Below are 17,159 nucleotides of genomic sequence, written 5' to 3' on the forward strand. Positions count from 1 at the left end.
TTATGCTGAATCTATTTGGCATACAGGTGCATCATGTCAAGTGTATGTGGATAATGAGGAGATCTAATTTGCAAAATCTATGACTTCAAATGGTCCTTAAAACACAATAATCATTTCAATGTCATTTTATTCTATTTCTGTAACTGTAATATACACCAACCTGTTTCTTTTTCTTGTTGGTCAGAAATCAAGCTTAAAGCTTTTCTGGACACATGCCATGCTGGGACAGCCCTCCACCAGTGATGTCATGGCTCGCTGTCCCAGAGGACACTGCAGATGTGGGCTGACTGCAGTGTGTGTGTGTGTGTGTGTGTGTGTGTGTGCAGATGTAACAGTACAGTATGTATGTATGGAAGTGTGAGAGAGTGTGTGAGTGAGGGGAAGACAGGCAGAAAGAGAGCAAGAGTGCATGCAGCAGCATACATAATGCAAAGAAATCTGGAAGAGGTTTGGGTTGAGGCTTCCTAAAGGAGGTCACGGTTCTAAAATATTTACAATAATCAGACTTTTTCTGTCCTTCATACAGATTCTGATGTCTCCGTGAGACAGTGTGTTTGTATACAGGTTTGTACTATATGCATGTTTCTATCAATCACTCTACAGTGTCTGCATTATTTCAGCTGCCTTGTTTTTCAAGAAGCATCAGTACCAATATCCTGTGGTGAAATTAAAAAGGCTATTTGGGGCTAAAAACAAAGCTAACATCTAAACAAATCAAACCAGTACATACAGGCAATCTCTTGAATCCTGTGTTGATTCATCCTATTTTTGTGACATGTTGTGTCCTACTGTAAGCATGTGGACCTTGGAAACCACAGTTGTGAACTCCATTTCCCATGTGTAAAAAAAAAACAAACATTTGCTCTGATGATGGTCTAGTGACTGAAACAGCCTTTTTTCTCCATATTTATATAGCAGTATCTTCCTTTTCCCACATCTTTCTTTAGTTTGCCTTGATGGTGAAACAATGTATTTAAAAACAAATGGTTACACAAGTCAATCAACTTATTTTATTCACAGATCTCTTATGTAGAAACGTTTATCAGCCAACAAAAATCTCATCAGATGTGAGTCTGAGGAGCCTCACATAATAAAATGAGACTGATAAAAGGGATTTTATGAGTAATATGTCCTGTGTGCTGGTCGTTGCACTGTCCCTGGTATGACACTTAAACCATTACTGTACCGTTATTTTAAAACACAGCTACAGAGACAACGCTGACCCCTGGCTATACTTTGAAAATACTGTGACACAGTGGTACAGATTGAGCAAGTTACACATCCCTTCATAAGAAAACAAACAGATTATTAACACAGAGCAGAACAAAAACAAAACAATGTAAATAATTATGTAAACAATTGTGAGTGAAAATGGGTTCATCGCAGATTTCAACTGAAACTATCCTTTCTCAGAATGACATCCTGAGTATTGACAATTCACTTGAGAAAAATGAAAAACAAAAAAATTAAAAAGGTACAAAATGCAACTTCATGTTGCAGGCAGTGTGCTAATCCAGTTTCCCCAGATCAGATAGTGGCAATCTTAGCTTTCTAAAAACTCCACAGATCACAGCAAGCAAATGTAGCGTGCATGACACAAAGTTAATCTCATCGCAGTTCCTGGTTTTTCATGTTTTAGCCCATTAAGTACAAACTGCATACATTTGCCAAAGCTTACCATAAGCTTTTTAGTCTGACGTTCTACCTCCCGGGCTGCTTTTAGTTTCTGTTTATTTCACTAGAATATTAAATGAAAGTGTAATGATAATAACATTGAAAGTTTATTAGCTATGTCGTTGGAAAATCAGACTCAAACATCAAGCAATAAAACCAATATGCATGTTGTGAAATAATGTGAATCTCCTTTTTGCACTTAAAAAGTGCTTTTCGGCACCTGACTCTCACATTGCAGAGATTTAGAAGAAGTTTTAAGAAAACTTAAGGCAATTAAACTTTTGCTATTATTGATTACTTAGCTAAAGGAATTCTCCACAAGTTGATTGTCGTTGTGATGAAATGAATTGAAACCAATATCTATATGGAAGGCAGAAAATATACCTAAAACCTCCTAGTATGCTTTGGGAAAGGGTCAGCAGTAATGAAGAACACAGTATATGAGAGTTGTACTGGCTAATACTGCAGAGGCAGCAGTGTGGTCCTTTAAGGTTGTAAGTGCAGCCATGTTCCACATTTTCACAGTGATGTCAATATTCACCCATTCGTAAAAACCTCAAGAGTTAAAGTCAGACTCAGTTTTAAGTGTAAAGGTTTGACCTGGAAACAGTCCAGGTAGTGAACTTTACCCTGTGCTCGTTCTCATGAGTGTGAGCTAGGCTCCAGAATGAAAACACAATATGCTGCTCCCACTCTGCAGCGGTTCAGTCCCGGCGTACCTCCTGCCTAAGGGCTCTGGGACTCCTCCTGCTCCTCTGCGATGGTGCGGTAGTGCTGTGGCTGATTCTCGGCCAGGGGAGAGTCTGTTTGGGTAAACAGGGTCGGTCGACTCCTCATGGGTAGTTTCAGCAGGAACCTCCGAGATGTGACCAGAGCACCGTAGCCCTGGGTGTGGGAGAAGGCGTAGCCTGACCGAGTGCTGATACGCCTGGTGGGTGGGCGGCGAGGTGCGGGAGCTGGCAGCGCCTCCTTCCGCACCTTATGTCTTACCTAGAAGGGGGAGAGAAGGACAAGTCTTTAATGGAGACTTTTTAATACGGGAGTTTAAACTACATATTGTCATATAAACACATGTTTTATCATTCAAAGAACGCAAACTTTATCTATAGCGGTAATAAAAGACAGGACGGTTTTATAATCTGTGTTGTGTTCTCTCACCTTGTCGTTGATGGTGGGCCGAAGCTGAATGAGAATGAAGCGAAAAGCCACCACAGGCAGAATACAGAGGAGGGAAGTCAGGAACATTGTGAGCCACACGTTAGGCTGGTTCAGAGAGTTTCTTGCGGTGCCTGGAGATCCAAAAGCATCAGACCAGCAGTTAGAATCACATAGTAAAAGGGTTTATCATTATACAACCCTAAAGTGCTGTTGTGAGCGACTGCAAGGATTGAAAATCTACTCACCGATGAAGGGGAAAGACGAGGTGAAGATGAGGAACATGCCGTTGCTGTACATGGTGAATGTGATGGCAAAGTAAGCAGCCAGGCTGCCCCAAACAAAAAACTGGTTCACTGCTGTCCAGTAGTGGGTGTCCAGACACAGCTGAAAAATTAAATTTTGAGTAAGACGCTTTTTTTTGTTCATTTTTTTTTTATTCTGGAGCACATATTCATTCACAATGTGTGTTGTAAGGGTGGTGATATGAATAAAATATACCTATCACGTCCATGTAATTTTATTGCAATAGCATATATAGCAATACGATAAGGAAATAAAATAACCAGACGAAAATGCCTGTTTATGGCCAATCCAGTGAATTAAATTAATACTTCATCACTTGATGCTTCTGGTGACCGGAACTGTACACCTCACCTGTATGTTCATCACAACCAGCAGACAGGTCTGTGCCAATAAAGCAAAGGACTGATAGTCGGCGATGTCTTTGCCGTCGTCTCGGACCGTGTCTTGCATGGCGGCCCAGGGGATGAAGAAGAGGATGAGGGAGCTGTAGCAGCTGTGCACCAAACAGCGTACAAAGGCTTTCTTATTGAAGTACTGGTTGAGCTGGCCCGGAGTGTAGAGTTGAGGATACTGGAAACTCCAACGGTCGTTCACATCCTACAGACACAGAAGATCAGAAAGCCTAGTGTGTGAGCCACTGATAAATGATATGATATTAAACAAACAAAAAAAATGAAGTTTCTGAGCTATTTTAAACTGAGCGCATACCTGGTCAAAGAGGCTCATGCCAAGGACGGGAAGAGCGGTGTAAACCAGGTTGTACAAGGTGATGAACCACTCGTCATACACAGTCTATGAACAAGAGAAGACAACATCATACATGCAAACACAACATTAGTAATGTTGTATGTGCTTCTGTATATATGCCTCTCCTGGAATGTTTGGTGAAAACAGTCATTGCAATGTAGTATTCGTATTTTGCTTTGAAAATGTTGCTTTGTGGATGGAGAAGTGTTTGTACAGGAAGTCCCTTTGAGCATATGGGGCATATCTGTGGGGTTGTACCAGTACAGTACAACAGGTCAGCAATAATTATAACAGCATAACATTATAATTGAAGCATATACTCAACCAGTCAACATGCACTATTTTGTTCCTTGCTAGATTCCTTATTTTTTCGCATTGCATTTAACCCATTAAATTACATTACAATACAATACATGTCCCTCACCTGTGCAGAGAACCCGCAGAAGAAGGCATACCAGAAATGAACAAAGGTGAAAGTGAAGTTCTTGTAAAAGAAATATCGTAGGAACTTGCACATGCGTAAGTAGGACCAGCGACCATGCACCAGCAGGAGGCGCTGAAGGTAACGGAACTGGGCGAAGGAGTAGTCGCTGGAGAGGACAGCCTGCATGCCCTCCTGACCGCTGATGCCGACACCGATATGAGCAGCTGAAGGACAGATGGAGAGGAACGAAACAGAAATCACATAATGAGTAGCATTTTCCAGCTGTTTGGTTTTACTGCAAATACAACTCTCTGATTCTTGTAATAGTGTCTGAGTTGAATCAACTCACCCTTGATCATGCTGACATCATTGGCCCCATCCCCAATGGCCAGAGTGACGGCCTGCTTGTATTTCTTGACCAGCTGAACCACCTGGGCCTTCTGCAGAGGGGTGACCCTGCAGCAAATCACCGTCTGACACATACACGCTGTCCTCAGCAACTCCAGCTGCAAGTTCTTCTCCAGTGCAAAGGCCTGAGGACGAAAGGGAAGAAGGGATTACAGGACCGCACTGAACAACCCTACCCCCCTCAAACATTTTTAACCAGACACTAAAAAGAAAGTCCTCTGGAATACAGTCAGTTCTAGTGAGGAAACGATGAATCCTTCATTTCTTTTTTTGTGAGTCTAAAAATACCAGAATCAGCCTGTAAAATACCAATGTCTATTTTTAATTGAACAATGTAACCCCCACCAGTGTGGTGACATTTCAGCTGGAGTGATTAACTTTTTGTGCCCAGCCAGCCAGACTTTTTTTCTGGATCAAAGACGTATGGAAATAAGAGGGAAGAACATTTCTTGTTGATTCAGCGGATACTGGAAAAAGCCTTCTTACCAGACTGTGTCCATTGATAACTAGGGCATATTCTCCATCCACCTTCTCATCCTGCATAGCCTCTGTCTTCTCAAGCCAAAACAGTCCTGCGCGAGACGCGGTCACAGATGGCTCGTCCGCAGCCTCTGGACACATTTTCCTTCTTGCATTCCTGAAAACATGAGGACATGAGGAAGGCTGGGGGAGTTAATGAAAAGCTCTGAAGCTCAAAAATAATGTGTTTTGGATAGAAACAAATGGTTTGACAAAAACTCATAACCTGCCAAAAGACTTGCAAACAATAATTAAAACATCATGCCAGTATGGCTTGAGTATTACCATGCCAATAACAGTTTATTGAGTTTAATGATAAACTTTAATCAGCCACTCCTCTTCTTCATGGCTGTTTGACAGCAAACATGATGCCTCCTTGAGGGGCCGTCTAAAAGCTAATTTTGTAACTTTGTGATAAAGTATAATAATGTGTCGTTTGTTCAAGCATAACAACAGCAAAAAACTACAGCAAATTTTGAGTTGTAAGTCTGCCACTGTTAATACTGTAAACTGCTTATTTGTGCTATGCTATAACAGAAAGTTTGACAGGTGTAGCAACGGTAACTAAGGGGGGGCGAGGCTTAGCGATCAATCAATTCTCATTGTTGTTTAAAGCATCAAAAAGCGTCATGTACGTCAAATTGTGTCGAATATATTACTGGTATTTTTTGTACTAGTTATGTGGAAATTCAGCATAATGAAACAGCCTCTGATCAGCAGATACTTTCACACTGACTTACTGTAGCTCCTCTTTGACTCCTTCAGCCGTATTGGCCGCAACAATGAAAATCTCCTTCATCTCCTCTCTCAGCATGTTGCAGGAATAGCCGATATTCTCCGCTGTCTCTGTTTCAAAACGTCAATATTTACAATTACTGTGATGCACTTCATCTGTCAAACATGCCAAACAGTCACTCTCGGAGTTCATTCACGAATGACTCAGGATGTTTAGATGTGATAGATTTGGCACCTGGGGTTTCCTGACACATTGAGAATAACAGTGAGAGAACAGGAGAATATATTTCACATTATATTACAGTATTACGTCACCCATCTTGGGTGGTGTAATAATGAAATGTGTGATTTGAACAGGGAACATACAATACGCAACACTAACCCTGTTTGTCCCCAGTCAACACCCAGATTTTGATGTCAGCTTTAGCCAGTTGCTCTATGGTCTGTGGCACGCCATCCTGCAGCTTGTCCTCCACAGCTGTCGCTCCCAACAGCTAAAAACCACAAAGTACAGGTGGTAATGTGAAAATGTTTTCTTTTGTATTTTTGTATATTCATATCTCCATTTTTTTCCAACAATATTTTCCAATACTTCCAATACTGTAAGCAACTATTTTAAAGCCATGCTCACAGTCTTTCGCTGGCAGAATTAAAATCATGTAAAAAAGCAATGCTGGCACTTAAATCTGAGATATAGATATTTTTGTTAGTCTGAGGCAGTGTTTCATAATTTCTTGGTGTTTCATTATTATTAATTTATGGCGCAGGATGTACAGTTGAGTAAATCAAACTATCTCGCAATGTGTCAAAGTATTCAGCAGGTGGACTAACCAGCATGTCTTTCTCTATCTCTTCATAAAGTTCATCAAGTCTCTCCTCTCGTCCCTCCATGACAGTGCTGGCCTCATGGTGGCGTCGTTGCCACTCCTCCATATAGCTCTCATCCAAGTCCTTGTAGGCCAGAGCCAGCGTACGGAGGCCGTCTCCTGCATACTCCTATTTTGGTTGGAAAGTTCAAAGCAGTTCAAAAACAAAATGAATGTACATTGGTTTTAATGTCGGCACATCACAAAAATCCAACCGCATCACTCACATTGAGGTGTTTGGTGGTAACTTCCATCAGTTTGCTGCAGGACGGGTGCAGTCTTTCAAAGACGATGGTGTCTGCTCCTTTGCAGAATAGAGTCAATTTGCCTTCGGGGCTACGCACTGGAAATCATGGGGGAAGTTGTTAAGTGAGGACGGAGTCATGAGGTTTGACAACTAACACTGCATGAATTTAAATTAACAGGATAATGTGACTTTGGTAATTTCCTAATTTTACAAGGTCACTATTGAGCAGCCGACACAAATCGGAAAACCACACAGGCAACAAATTGTTCAGTGTGGATTAAATATCCAAAGAAAATTCTCAAACCATGACCTCTTTTTAAAGCCTATAGCAACTCAAACATCCTTTTTTGGCAACATGCAAAACATAGAAAACATATAAAAACCAAACACTGTGCCACTCCTGTCTCTCACCTATGACTGACATTCTCTTGCGCACATTATTAAAGTCAAGAACAGCCAGAAGTTCATAGGTGACTTGTCTGCCCATCTCCACGGCTGTGATGGTCTCAGGCGTGCGTGAGCGGAACACAAACCCAAAGTTTCTTGCTGCCGTCACCAGGGCGCCCTCATCGGGAGACTGAGCCTGGTAGTAGAGCTCTCCTGCCAGGAGATAGAGACGACAAGAGAGGCAAGGAAGAAAAAACAAGTTAAGTTTGTGTCGTGGATTGCATTGCTGTCTACAACCAGGCCCTTTTTAATACTACCACTGGAAGGCCCCGAAGTCTAACATTTTCAAATCGAACACATGTTGGCTTAAATACTTTTTGAAAACGCAATTAGCTGGGAATTGAATCTCATCCTGGAGTTGCTAAATGGTTAATATGAAAAGAAATAATTTTAGAGTAAAAACGAAGAGGAGTCTGTATTATTCAGGACTGTCTATTAGGGTTTCACACAACCATGGAAAAACCTTTTCAATCACCAGAGACAGAACATAAACTTGCTCTAAACCGTTGCAGCCACATGCCATGCATAAAGATGTCCATGAGAGGACGCTCACCCTCTTCCTTTTCCTCGGGCATGACGGTGTGGCACAGAGCCAGCAAGCGGAAGAAGGCCTGAGCCTCCAGGTTTCCCTCTTTCACCGTCTCCACCAGACTGTGGTCGTGAAAGATGAACTTTGGATCAGCCAGCTTGTTCCAGGAAAAGATCACTTTCGCTGTATTCTGTAGAGAAAAAAGACGCAGACAAGAGAAAACAAAAGTAATTAGTAGTTGGAGTAATGCACACTTGACACAAAATATAAAATATACAATCGCCTCTCACCTCTGTTATCTCCACCCTTTGTCCAGCAAAGTCAAACAGATCACCTGAATAACAGAAAAACACACTCTATAATCAATCACTCAGCCCATGCTGGTGTGTCCATTCAACTCTGTAGATTTTATATGAGCACAGCTACTCACCATAAGCTTTCCCATTGATGGAGGCCTTGTTGAAAGTCATGATGTTCTGCGTCAGGGTGCCGGTCTTGTCGCTGAAGATGTATTTGATCTGGCCCAGCTCCTCATTGAGCGTGGTGGTCCTCGCCTGGGCGGGAGTGTCATTCTTGGGGTAATACATCTTCCTGTCCCAGTCTATGTAGAAGCTGTTCCCCAGACGGATGATCTCCACGCTGCCATCATAGGGATAAGTGTGAGACATGCAGGGAAGACAACTTCCACTCATAACTTGTTGTTGCTCTCTGATTTCGTTGTCTTTCTGCACTGGAACGTACCTGACGTAGAGAGAAATGGGCACCACCGTGTTGAGGACGATGACGTAGGACCAGAAGGAGAGGAAGGATGAGAGAGCAGCATTGACCCCTGAGTCGCGAGGGAGGAAGACCGTGAACACTGAGCCCTCCCTCACCTCCCAGATTGCATTGCCGATGGCCAGAACGGAGCACATGGACGCCAGGAAACCAAAGATCTGATAGATTTAAGATATCACAGGTCTCAATACTTCTCAATAATTATTGCATTGATGAAATCAATCAGTTGACACATGCATTTGAAAAAGGAATGTTTTTATGACGCTAACGCATGAGTGAACTCAAGGGGCAAAAAAGTAATCAGCAGCTTTTATTGACACTGATAAGTTCCCTCCTAGTAGTTTTATTTATAGATGTTGTAACCGGAAGAAATGTCAAAGTGCAATTAAGAGGTAGAGCCAATGTAATTGTATATATATATATATATATATATATAGATACATATATATAATGGCCATAACCTTTTGAGGATTCATTCATATAGTACGTGTGTTTATATACCAAGAGATGCATTGAAAGTAGATTGTGTATTTATGTGTGCATGGACATGAAACTCACACACAACACCAGGACATTCATTAGGTGATCAATGCTCGTCCGTTTGAAGGTTGTCTTTCCACTGTTCTGCATCAGCTTGGTGTCGGGACCTGGAAAGGTTCAATCTCTTGTTCACACTGACAATCATGCAGATAGAGGTACATTTTCAGCATTTGTAGAGACTGTTTTGAAGGTAAAATGTGCCTCTCGAGTACACTTTTTTTTCCCCCCATAATCAAATATATACTTCAGTCAGTGACTTCCCAACAAAACAAGGGCCTGTGGGCCTATGAATGCAAACTAGAGATGGATAGAAGTTTGACTGAGGCAGCACCGCTTTCTTAAAACGTACCTATCTGTCTTTTTGAATCTTTTGCTCTCAAACTCTGTGAAAAATATCAGCCGCTCTCAAAATATATCTATTTTTGTTTCCTTTAGGTTCAATCATTTTGTCACTCTTCACTCAGGTCAATAGGCTGGCGGATTCAGGATTGAACTTATCTGACAAAATGATTTCTTATCAGTCAAAAGTCCAAAGTTAGAAAATGCTAACTGAATGCAGGTTGGTCATTGACCAACTGGTAACAATTAATATAAAGTACAACAGCCGAAGATTAGCAGCTTGAAGCTCTAGTAGAGTTAATGATTGTCCTTACCATCACTTGTACAATTCATTCATGACTATTCACTGCCGTATTTTACTGTAATGTTATTTATGACTTATAATAGAGAAAACTTCCTGCTGGAACTGGCCCGACAAGCGTATGTGTAGCACGGGCGCCCTCTGCTGGGCCCCCGCAGAGCTGACTGCAGCTCTACACTGGACCGCTTCATCGTCATGTTGACACGAGTGCGTCATTCGTTGCACAACAACAACCGGACAAGTTCGCAGCTGCTGAGAGTTTACCTCCGAAGATGACCAGGCCGAAGCACCACCCCGTGTTCCTCAGGGTGCACCCTCTGAGCAGCACCTTGTCGTTGTCCAGGGCGTAGGTCCGTCGGTTCAGAGCCAGGGTGCCTTTGAATTTGTCCAGACGGTTGTTGGGAGGCTCAGATCGCACTTCACCTGGGAGAGACAGAGGTTAGCGTCAGTTAACACGTCCAAGGCAACAGTTCACACCTTTCGGGGGGGGGGGGGAGTGTTAGCCTAAACATTTATAAGAAAAACTTAACACCTCCCAATATGTTGTGCAGAACTTATTTGTTGTAACTAGTTGTTTCTATCTTTTTTTTTTTTATGTTTATGAACACTTTTTAGGAGCCATATATATTCATGAGGTAAAGTGGTAGTTTGGCTCCACCGTTGCAGGTTTAAATCAACAATGTTCAGTGATTCTTACCTCCAGCTTAACCACAACTCTAATACAAAAAAAGTAATATATTCTAATATGCAAACGTAAATGATTAAATGACATTATCTTGACTGAAATTTTAACCAATCTTCTCCTATTTCTTTAGTTTCTCACTTTGAAATGTTATGTCTGGGCCATTTATGTAGACATGATAGTCGGGATGTTTTCTTTTTGTTCCAGATGTCTGTGTTTTTAGTTTTGCATTGTTACGTGCATAAAAAGTCGACCACAGAAATCCCAATATCCTGATCGAAAATGCATTTCTTTCCCCCCTTAGAACGATACTTTGTAAAGAAGCCAGGTTGCAGTTCTAAAAATCCTGGGTGTCTGTTTTAATGTTGTTTCTGTCAGCTTCTCACCATTGAAGCCAGCCAGGGCGTCGATGCTGTCTCCCATCTCTCCAGTTACAGTCAGGGCCTGTTTCACCTTCAGATTGGTTTCACTGGGGGGAGACCAAGAGGACATGAGAGGGACTGATTGGAAATCCAAGACAGTGTGAGACATCAGCCGTCTGCCACGCACACACACACACACACACACACACAGTACTGCACACTCACCCATCTAATTCGGCTGTTTCGACGTAGACCAGGTTGAGAGGCTCACTGCTGGACAGCAACAGAAGGTCTGCCTAAAGAATGAGATCATTAAATACAGTTCAGACCATGACAGAAATAACTCACTGTTGAATCTTTATCGCAGCATCTCCATGCTTACTGTGACAAACTGATTGTTCTCCAGTTTGATTATGTCTCCCACTTGAACATTCATCCATTTTTCATTTCTCAGTCTGCCAGAAAAATATAAACATAAAACGTGCCGTGAAATCACGACACTGCACAACACTTCACACAAAACTGCTTCACGACAGTATATTTGTGTTTGTACGTTTATATGTGTAATTTACAAGTATATAATGTGACATTTGCATCTTAAATGACTCACTCTCCATCAATGAGGACGTTCACGATGCGGTTGTTCACTGACTTGTCGCTTTTGTGTCTGTTCTACTCAGACGATACAGGATAAAGAGAAAACAGTGTTTGTTTAGGTATGACATGTGAATGTAGTTCCTTATTTTCTGTCTCAATATTGAGAGGGGTTCCCCTTAAGTTAATCGATAGATTTAATTCAATTTTACTATGTCATCGCTGGCATCTTTGACTGCTGTTATAGTCAGCACCAGAAACAGAGGGACAGCCGTGGTGAACCAGGAGAGAGAGGAGATTTGTGGGATTAGCTGTAAACAGAACACACACACACACACACACACACACACACACACACATTTAAAAAGCGTTAATAGCTTGCATCTGTTGGATTAAAGGATGCACTATTTACACATGAATCCAATATTCTGGAAGTCAAATTCCTTCTCTGAATATTTTGTGGATAACATTTGCAAAAACATCCATTTCTGTCAGCATCAGTCAGCATGAATACCCATCAATTCTTCGTCATTGAACAATGTAAAGCCCCCCTACCAGTCCACGCTGACATTACAGCACTCAAACAATACTCTAAGCACTCTAAACAAATAAAAACATCTACCTGAAGCACCATGAGGAAGAGGAAGTAGGCATTGGCGAGCCTCCGAAACTGCTCGAAGAGGTTACGTGGCAGGAAGGTGAAAATGTTGTATTTGGAGGTCTTGATGGCATTATTCTGAACCAGAGGAATGTGACAAATGCAACATGATGGGACGTGACTTATATTTTAGAAAATAACGCATCTTATCTGCTGGATACGCACAGACAGTGTTAGCTTCTATACTTACAGCATAGTGGTAAGACAGGTTGAAAGGCCTGTCATTAGCTCGCAAGTGTCTCTCCTCCTCTGTGAGAAAACAAGATTCAGAGCGATGAAGAGAGGGATGAGGATGTTGCAGCAGCATTGGGAGAAAAGTGTCACTTTAATCGTCGAGTACAACATGAAGAATGTAAACGCATTAGTGCTATCGGTCCACTCACCTCTCTTTTCCTCCTTTCCACACAACTGGCCAAAGTGGGACACTACCGACCCCATCTTTAGCTCAATGTCTCCATATTTCACACCTAGAGAAAGAGCATGTGTGTACTTATCACAGAGTGACGTACAGTTAGTGAAGCAAAGAGACATTTCTTCTATCTTACCGAGATAGCGACTGAAAGGGGAAACTGTGGCGAAAGTGAGGGGGAACCATTTCATTTATGGCAGCTTTTTTAAAAGTAGACATTGGCAACATACAGGGGACATTTGCTGAAATACAGTCATGAAGAGGAGATGTCAATGAGGGAAGGATAAATACAAAAGCAAATTGAGCCTTGATGAGGTCTTTTAACAGCAAAGATTTGTCCTCTCAGTCCACTTGCGTCATTAACATTTTGTGGTGTAAATATAATTAGCTAACTGATGCTGCTGACCATCATTTGACTTCTTATTTTAACGGCCAGCTGCAAGCTAAAAAACAACAACAACCATTGTGGCTCTTACGGCCAAAAGTGAAGAAGTATATATTTCTGTGCATTTCGATAAACATGTTGAGAAAACATGTCAGACATGTGCGAGTCTTCCTTTGAGGCAATATCAGGCAACAATCCTTGAGACTTTATCTGTGCTGCAGAGCTGTAAAGACATCCAGCCACTCCCTTCGCAACCCTTTGCACCAGAGAGAGATCTCTGGCAGATAATCCATAACCACAAAGATTAAGATAGCGATATGAAATCCATGCCCTGAATATATAGTAAAGAAACAAGACCAGCAGTAAGCAGTAACCTAGTTTGTATTTGTTACAGTTCAGGAAACCAAAGCCAGCTCCAAACCAAAAGGCTTGGTTGGGTATGTTTCACCCACTCTGTCATTGTTCTACTCGCACTCACACGACTATGAAAACGAATGCGTTACTGTGAACCTTAAGTGATTGAGCTACTAGGCTTGGACTTTGATTGGTCATGTATTTCAAATGTTTCTCACATCTCAAAGGGTTTAAATTGTGTGATTTTTCCCCACAAAAGTGCTGTACATCCACCATTTTCCCAATGCCTGAAAACAAATGAAAATCAGCCACGTACCTCAAACAAAAATGTGCTTTCTTGTGTCTTTTAAGTCCTGCACACAAATAGACGCAGGGCCACAGGGCCAAAAAAAAAGAAAGAGAGGGAAAAAACAGCTACAAGTTTCAATCCCGCCTTTGCTTCCGCCTCAGATGAAGTAAATCCAGGCCCTCGCCTGTGCTCTGTTTGGATGTCCAGGCACCAGCCTAGTCCCAGGCAGAGAAGGGGGTTCGACTGGGGCCTCCGGCCGGTTGACAGACGCCCAGGATGGACGACAGGTGAAGTGGTGAGAGAGGCGCCTACAGTGGAGGTTTCAGGTTCATGCAGGAAGAGCTGGGATCCCCCTGCGCCTAACAGCTCAGGGCTTGAGCAAACAGTGCAGCGATCTTTGGACCTGCATGGTGAAACGGGGCAGGAGTGGAGGGGCAGTAAAACAACAGTGCAGGTGAATGGCTCCAGCCAATCAGAGCTGACAATATGGTTGTGATCTGGGCAGTCAGGTATGTAACGCGCCCTGTGATGGGTGCGCATGCTCAAAATGAGGACTTATCTCTCAGACATTTTCAATATCGGCTCCTTTAGTCCAGTTCATATGTAGCCTCTTTCATAGGTGCAGGGACAGCCAGGCGTGTGTTGCGTTTTTGAAGCATAAACTTGTTAATAATTATGTAATTAATTAATGACTTACTAAAAGGGAGTTATGACAGTTCTGAATATCGTGACTTCATGACTGATTTGCACATCCAGGTGCTTTCAGAAATGGAATTTAATACCTGGGCTGGAACACAAAGGCACACTGTGTCGTCCAGGGGACCTCAACATGAACCGCTTGCTAAATTAGTTATTGTGTGCTACAGTAGGTGTGTGTGTGTGTGTGTGTGTGTGTGCCTGCAAGCACACAGACTTAGCTGCATGTATGCACAGATGTGCGTGCACATAGACACACATCATGTTTTCAAAGTAGTAACAGACCTGATGATTGTCTCTGACCTCGACAGCAAACACTAAAGCATGTCATGTGCATCGATTTCCAGACAATCAAAGTGTGGACAAGAATTCAAGAGCATTCTTGGAATGGAAACAAAAGAACATATTGCATTTCATAACACAGAAATTCCTCTGCCTGTTAAACAAGAGTTACTGATAGGAGGAATCTTACTGGCATTTCTTATTTAATTTAGGACGTTTTGTGCAATAAGTCTGCAAGACTTTGTCTGTAATCATAATCTAAACATTAAGGCACTCATGGCAAATTTAGCATTTGCTTAATCGTGCATTTAACTATTTTAAATGCACGAAAATATTTATTTCAGCTTTACTATTTGGCTCATGACTTGCATGATGGGGTTAATAAATAAATAAAATCCTATCAAAAAGTCATTCTATACTGGGAAAAAGTCAGAACACACATTTACAGATATTTCTCAAATACTTTATACAAAATTCATTAATTGGAATGTTTACATGGTGACAACAACATTTCAGAGTAGTGACAATACAAAGAAAACACCACAAAAATGCAGTTACTGTGACTGATATACTGTACTTGTTAACTATTGCAGTGATTTAGTGATAGTGCAAGGGTTAACAAATTTAGAAAATATAGAAAAGAAAAAGAAAAAATCAAAAGTGAACATTTGTAGCTTGGCACAAGGAACATGTATATTACAGAATGGCTATCAAACATTTGCCCTCATAAACCAACAAATTATTCACGAGGGATCGTGAAATGTAACAAAGAGGGACGTGGTTTTGTGATGGGTTTAAAAATGTGCACACACAGAAGTTCTCATATTGTAGCTATATCCATCCTTCATTAAGAGTAACATTTTAATATTCTTCCATCAGTTATGAACAAATTCACCGGCACACATCTCACTGTATCTCACTCCGGTCCATAAAACTGAAACATCTCTTACAGTACAGTCATTCCAAACTATCACCGAGGATTAAGGGAAAAACTTACAAAACACAAAATATAACAGACTGCAAAGAAAGCTTAGATACAGTTACAACATTTGCAATATCATAGATAAAAAGTACAAAATGATAAGGAACATCACTTGGAAAACTTATTTGACATCATTTTGGGCAAAAAAGTGGTCGATCCTCATTGCTGAGAGCCAAAGGAAATAAGAGGATAAAAAAAGATTTACATTTATTCAAAAGATACACATTTTGTTTTGTTTTTCATCAAGTAAGGCCACTCAAAGGAAGAGTAGAAGAAAACAGAGCAGGAAGATACATGTAAACCATAAGTTATTCTAAACTCCTTATCAACTGAGCTGCTGAGGAGCTCGTGTTCAAATGTTCAGATATCCTTTTTTGGAAGAAAAAGTTGTGACCTGAAAGTTCAAAGTGTAGTATTTCTTTCAATATAAATGAACAATTCTAAAAAGACAGAAATCCCTGTCATCAGTCAAGGACAAATTAACTATTATTATTATTATTATTACTAACTTCACAACAAACACAAGGTTGTCACTTTATTCTGAGGGCTTGTGTGTCGCATCTTGTAAAGAAACCACCGCGCAAAACCTCAAACACGCAGTAAACAGCATTTTACATCTTGGGATTTGAAAAGCACAGACACAAATAAATATGTATAAAAAAAGAAAAAAAATGGCCGCTCCATCTTGTGCCAAGAGTTGTTAATGGAGCACAGAATGAACGTCCACACTGCTGGTCTCATTATTCATGAGGTTTTGACTGAAATCATATTGTTGTTGATTTTACTACTTAGATTATATACTGATCATATCACTGTTGCCTTTCCTGGGGAAACAGGAGCGGAAACTTAACATGGCAAGGCACACATTTAACTGAACAATCCTTTAAGGGGTCAAATTAAGGGTGATTCGTTTAAGTACCAGCTCTTGAAACATTAGCTACACAAGATTAACTTGTGAAACCAGTACAATATTTCATCAGCTTAACTTCCACTAACTTCAATAACTGACAGACCTTAAAAACTAGGACTGTCTCCTAGCTACCAGTCATTCATTAATTAAACAGAAAACCTCTTTATGAGATAAACCATACGGTATTTAATAGGGCATTCAAAATACTTTTACTTCACACATTCACAGTTTGCAGAGTGTAAGGCATCAAATGCATGGCCACGGTTTGAGGGGTTTAGGTGGGGGTTATTGCACAACAACACTGGGGAGGTGTGTGAACTTGTTTGGCCCTCCAGCTGCAGGCCTCCTCCATCCTCTGCTGGCATCCTCTGTTCCCTTGAGGCTGAGGCGTGCGCACTGATGAGGAGAGGGGTAAAAAAAAAAAAAACGTTGAGTGAGCCGTCTTCTACGTGGTCTGTGTGCTGTACAGTAGCTCGGTAAATAATGTGTTTGTCCAGTATACCCAGAGTGTGAACGTGACAGTGTGTCGGTGAGCTTGGCGA

At 41.4% G+C, this 17,159-nt stretch overlaps 1 protein-coding gene across 1 annotated transcript; it reads right to left on the minus strand.

Annotated features, from left to right (window-relative positions):
- Positions 1 to 2,400: 2,400 nt before the first annotated feature.
- On the minus strand, positions 2,401 to 12,748 carry atp8b5b (ATPase phospholipid transporting 8B5b). Its single transcript, XM_070925030.1, has 27 exons — positions 12,694 to 12,748; positions 12,501 to 12,559; positions 12,275 to 12,388; positions 11,865 to 11,963; positions 11,669 to 11,730; positions 11,441 to 11,513; positions 11,284 to 11,354; positions 11,083 to 11,165; positions 10,279 to 10,437; positions 9,393 to 9,481; positions 8,799 to 8,992; positions 8,488 to 8,696; positions 8,348 to 8,391; positions 8,082 to 8,247; positions 7,493 to 7,681; positions 7,062 to 7,177; positions 6,800 to 6,964; positions 6,351 to 6,462; positions 5,974 to 6,079; positions 5,201 to 5,351; positions 4,656 to 4,839; positions 4,307 to 4,530; positions 3,844 to 3,927; positions 3,487 to 3,732; positions 3,078 to 3,216; positions 2,833 to 2,963; positions 2,401 to 2,664 (listed from the first exon to the last, which is right to left on the minus strand). Exons 1-27 carry the CDS (start codon positions 12,746 to 12,748, stop codon positions 2,401 to 2,403), a joined length of 3,588 nt encoding a protein of 1,195 aa, XP_070781131.1.
- Between the last annotated feature and the right edge of the window lie 4,411 nt (positions 12,749 to 17,159).

This window comes from Enoplosus armatus, chromosome 18 (assembly GCF_043641665.1).
Source record: "Enoplosus armatus isolate fEnoArm2 chromosome 18, fEnoArm2.hap1, whole genome shotgun sequence".
Classification (NCBI taxonomy): Eukaryota; Metazoa; Chordata; class Actinopteri; order Centrarchiformes; family Enoplosidae; genus Enoplosus; species Enoplosus armatus.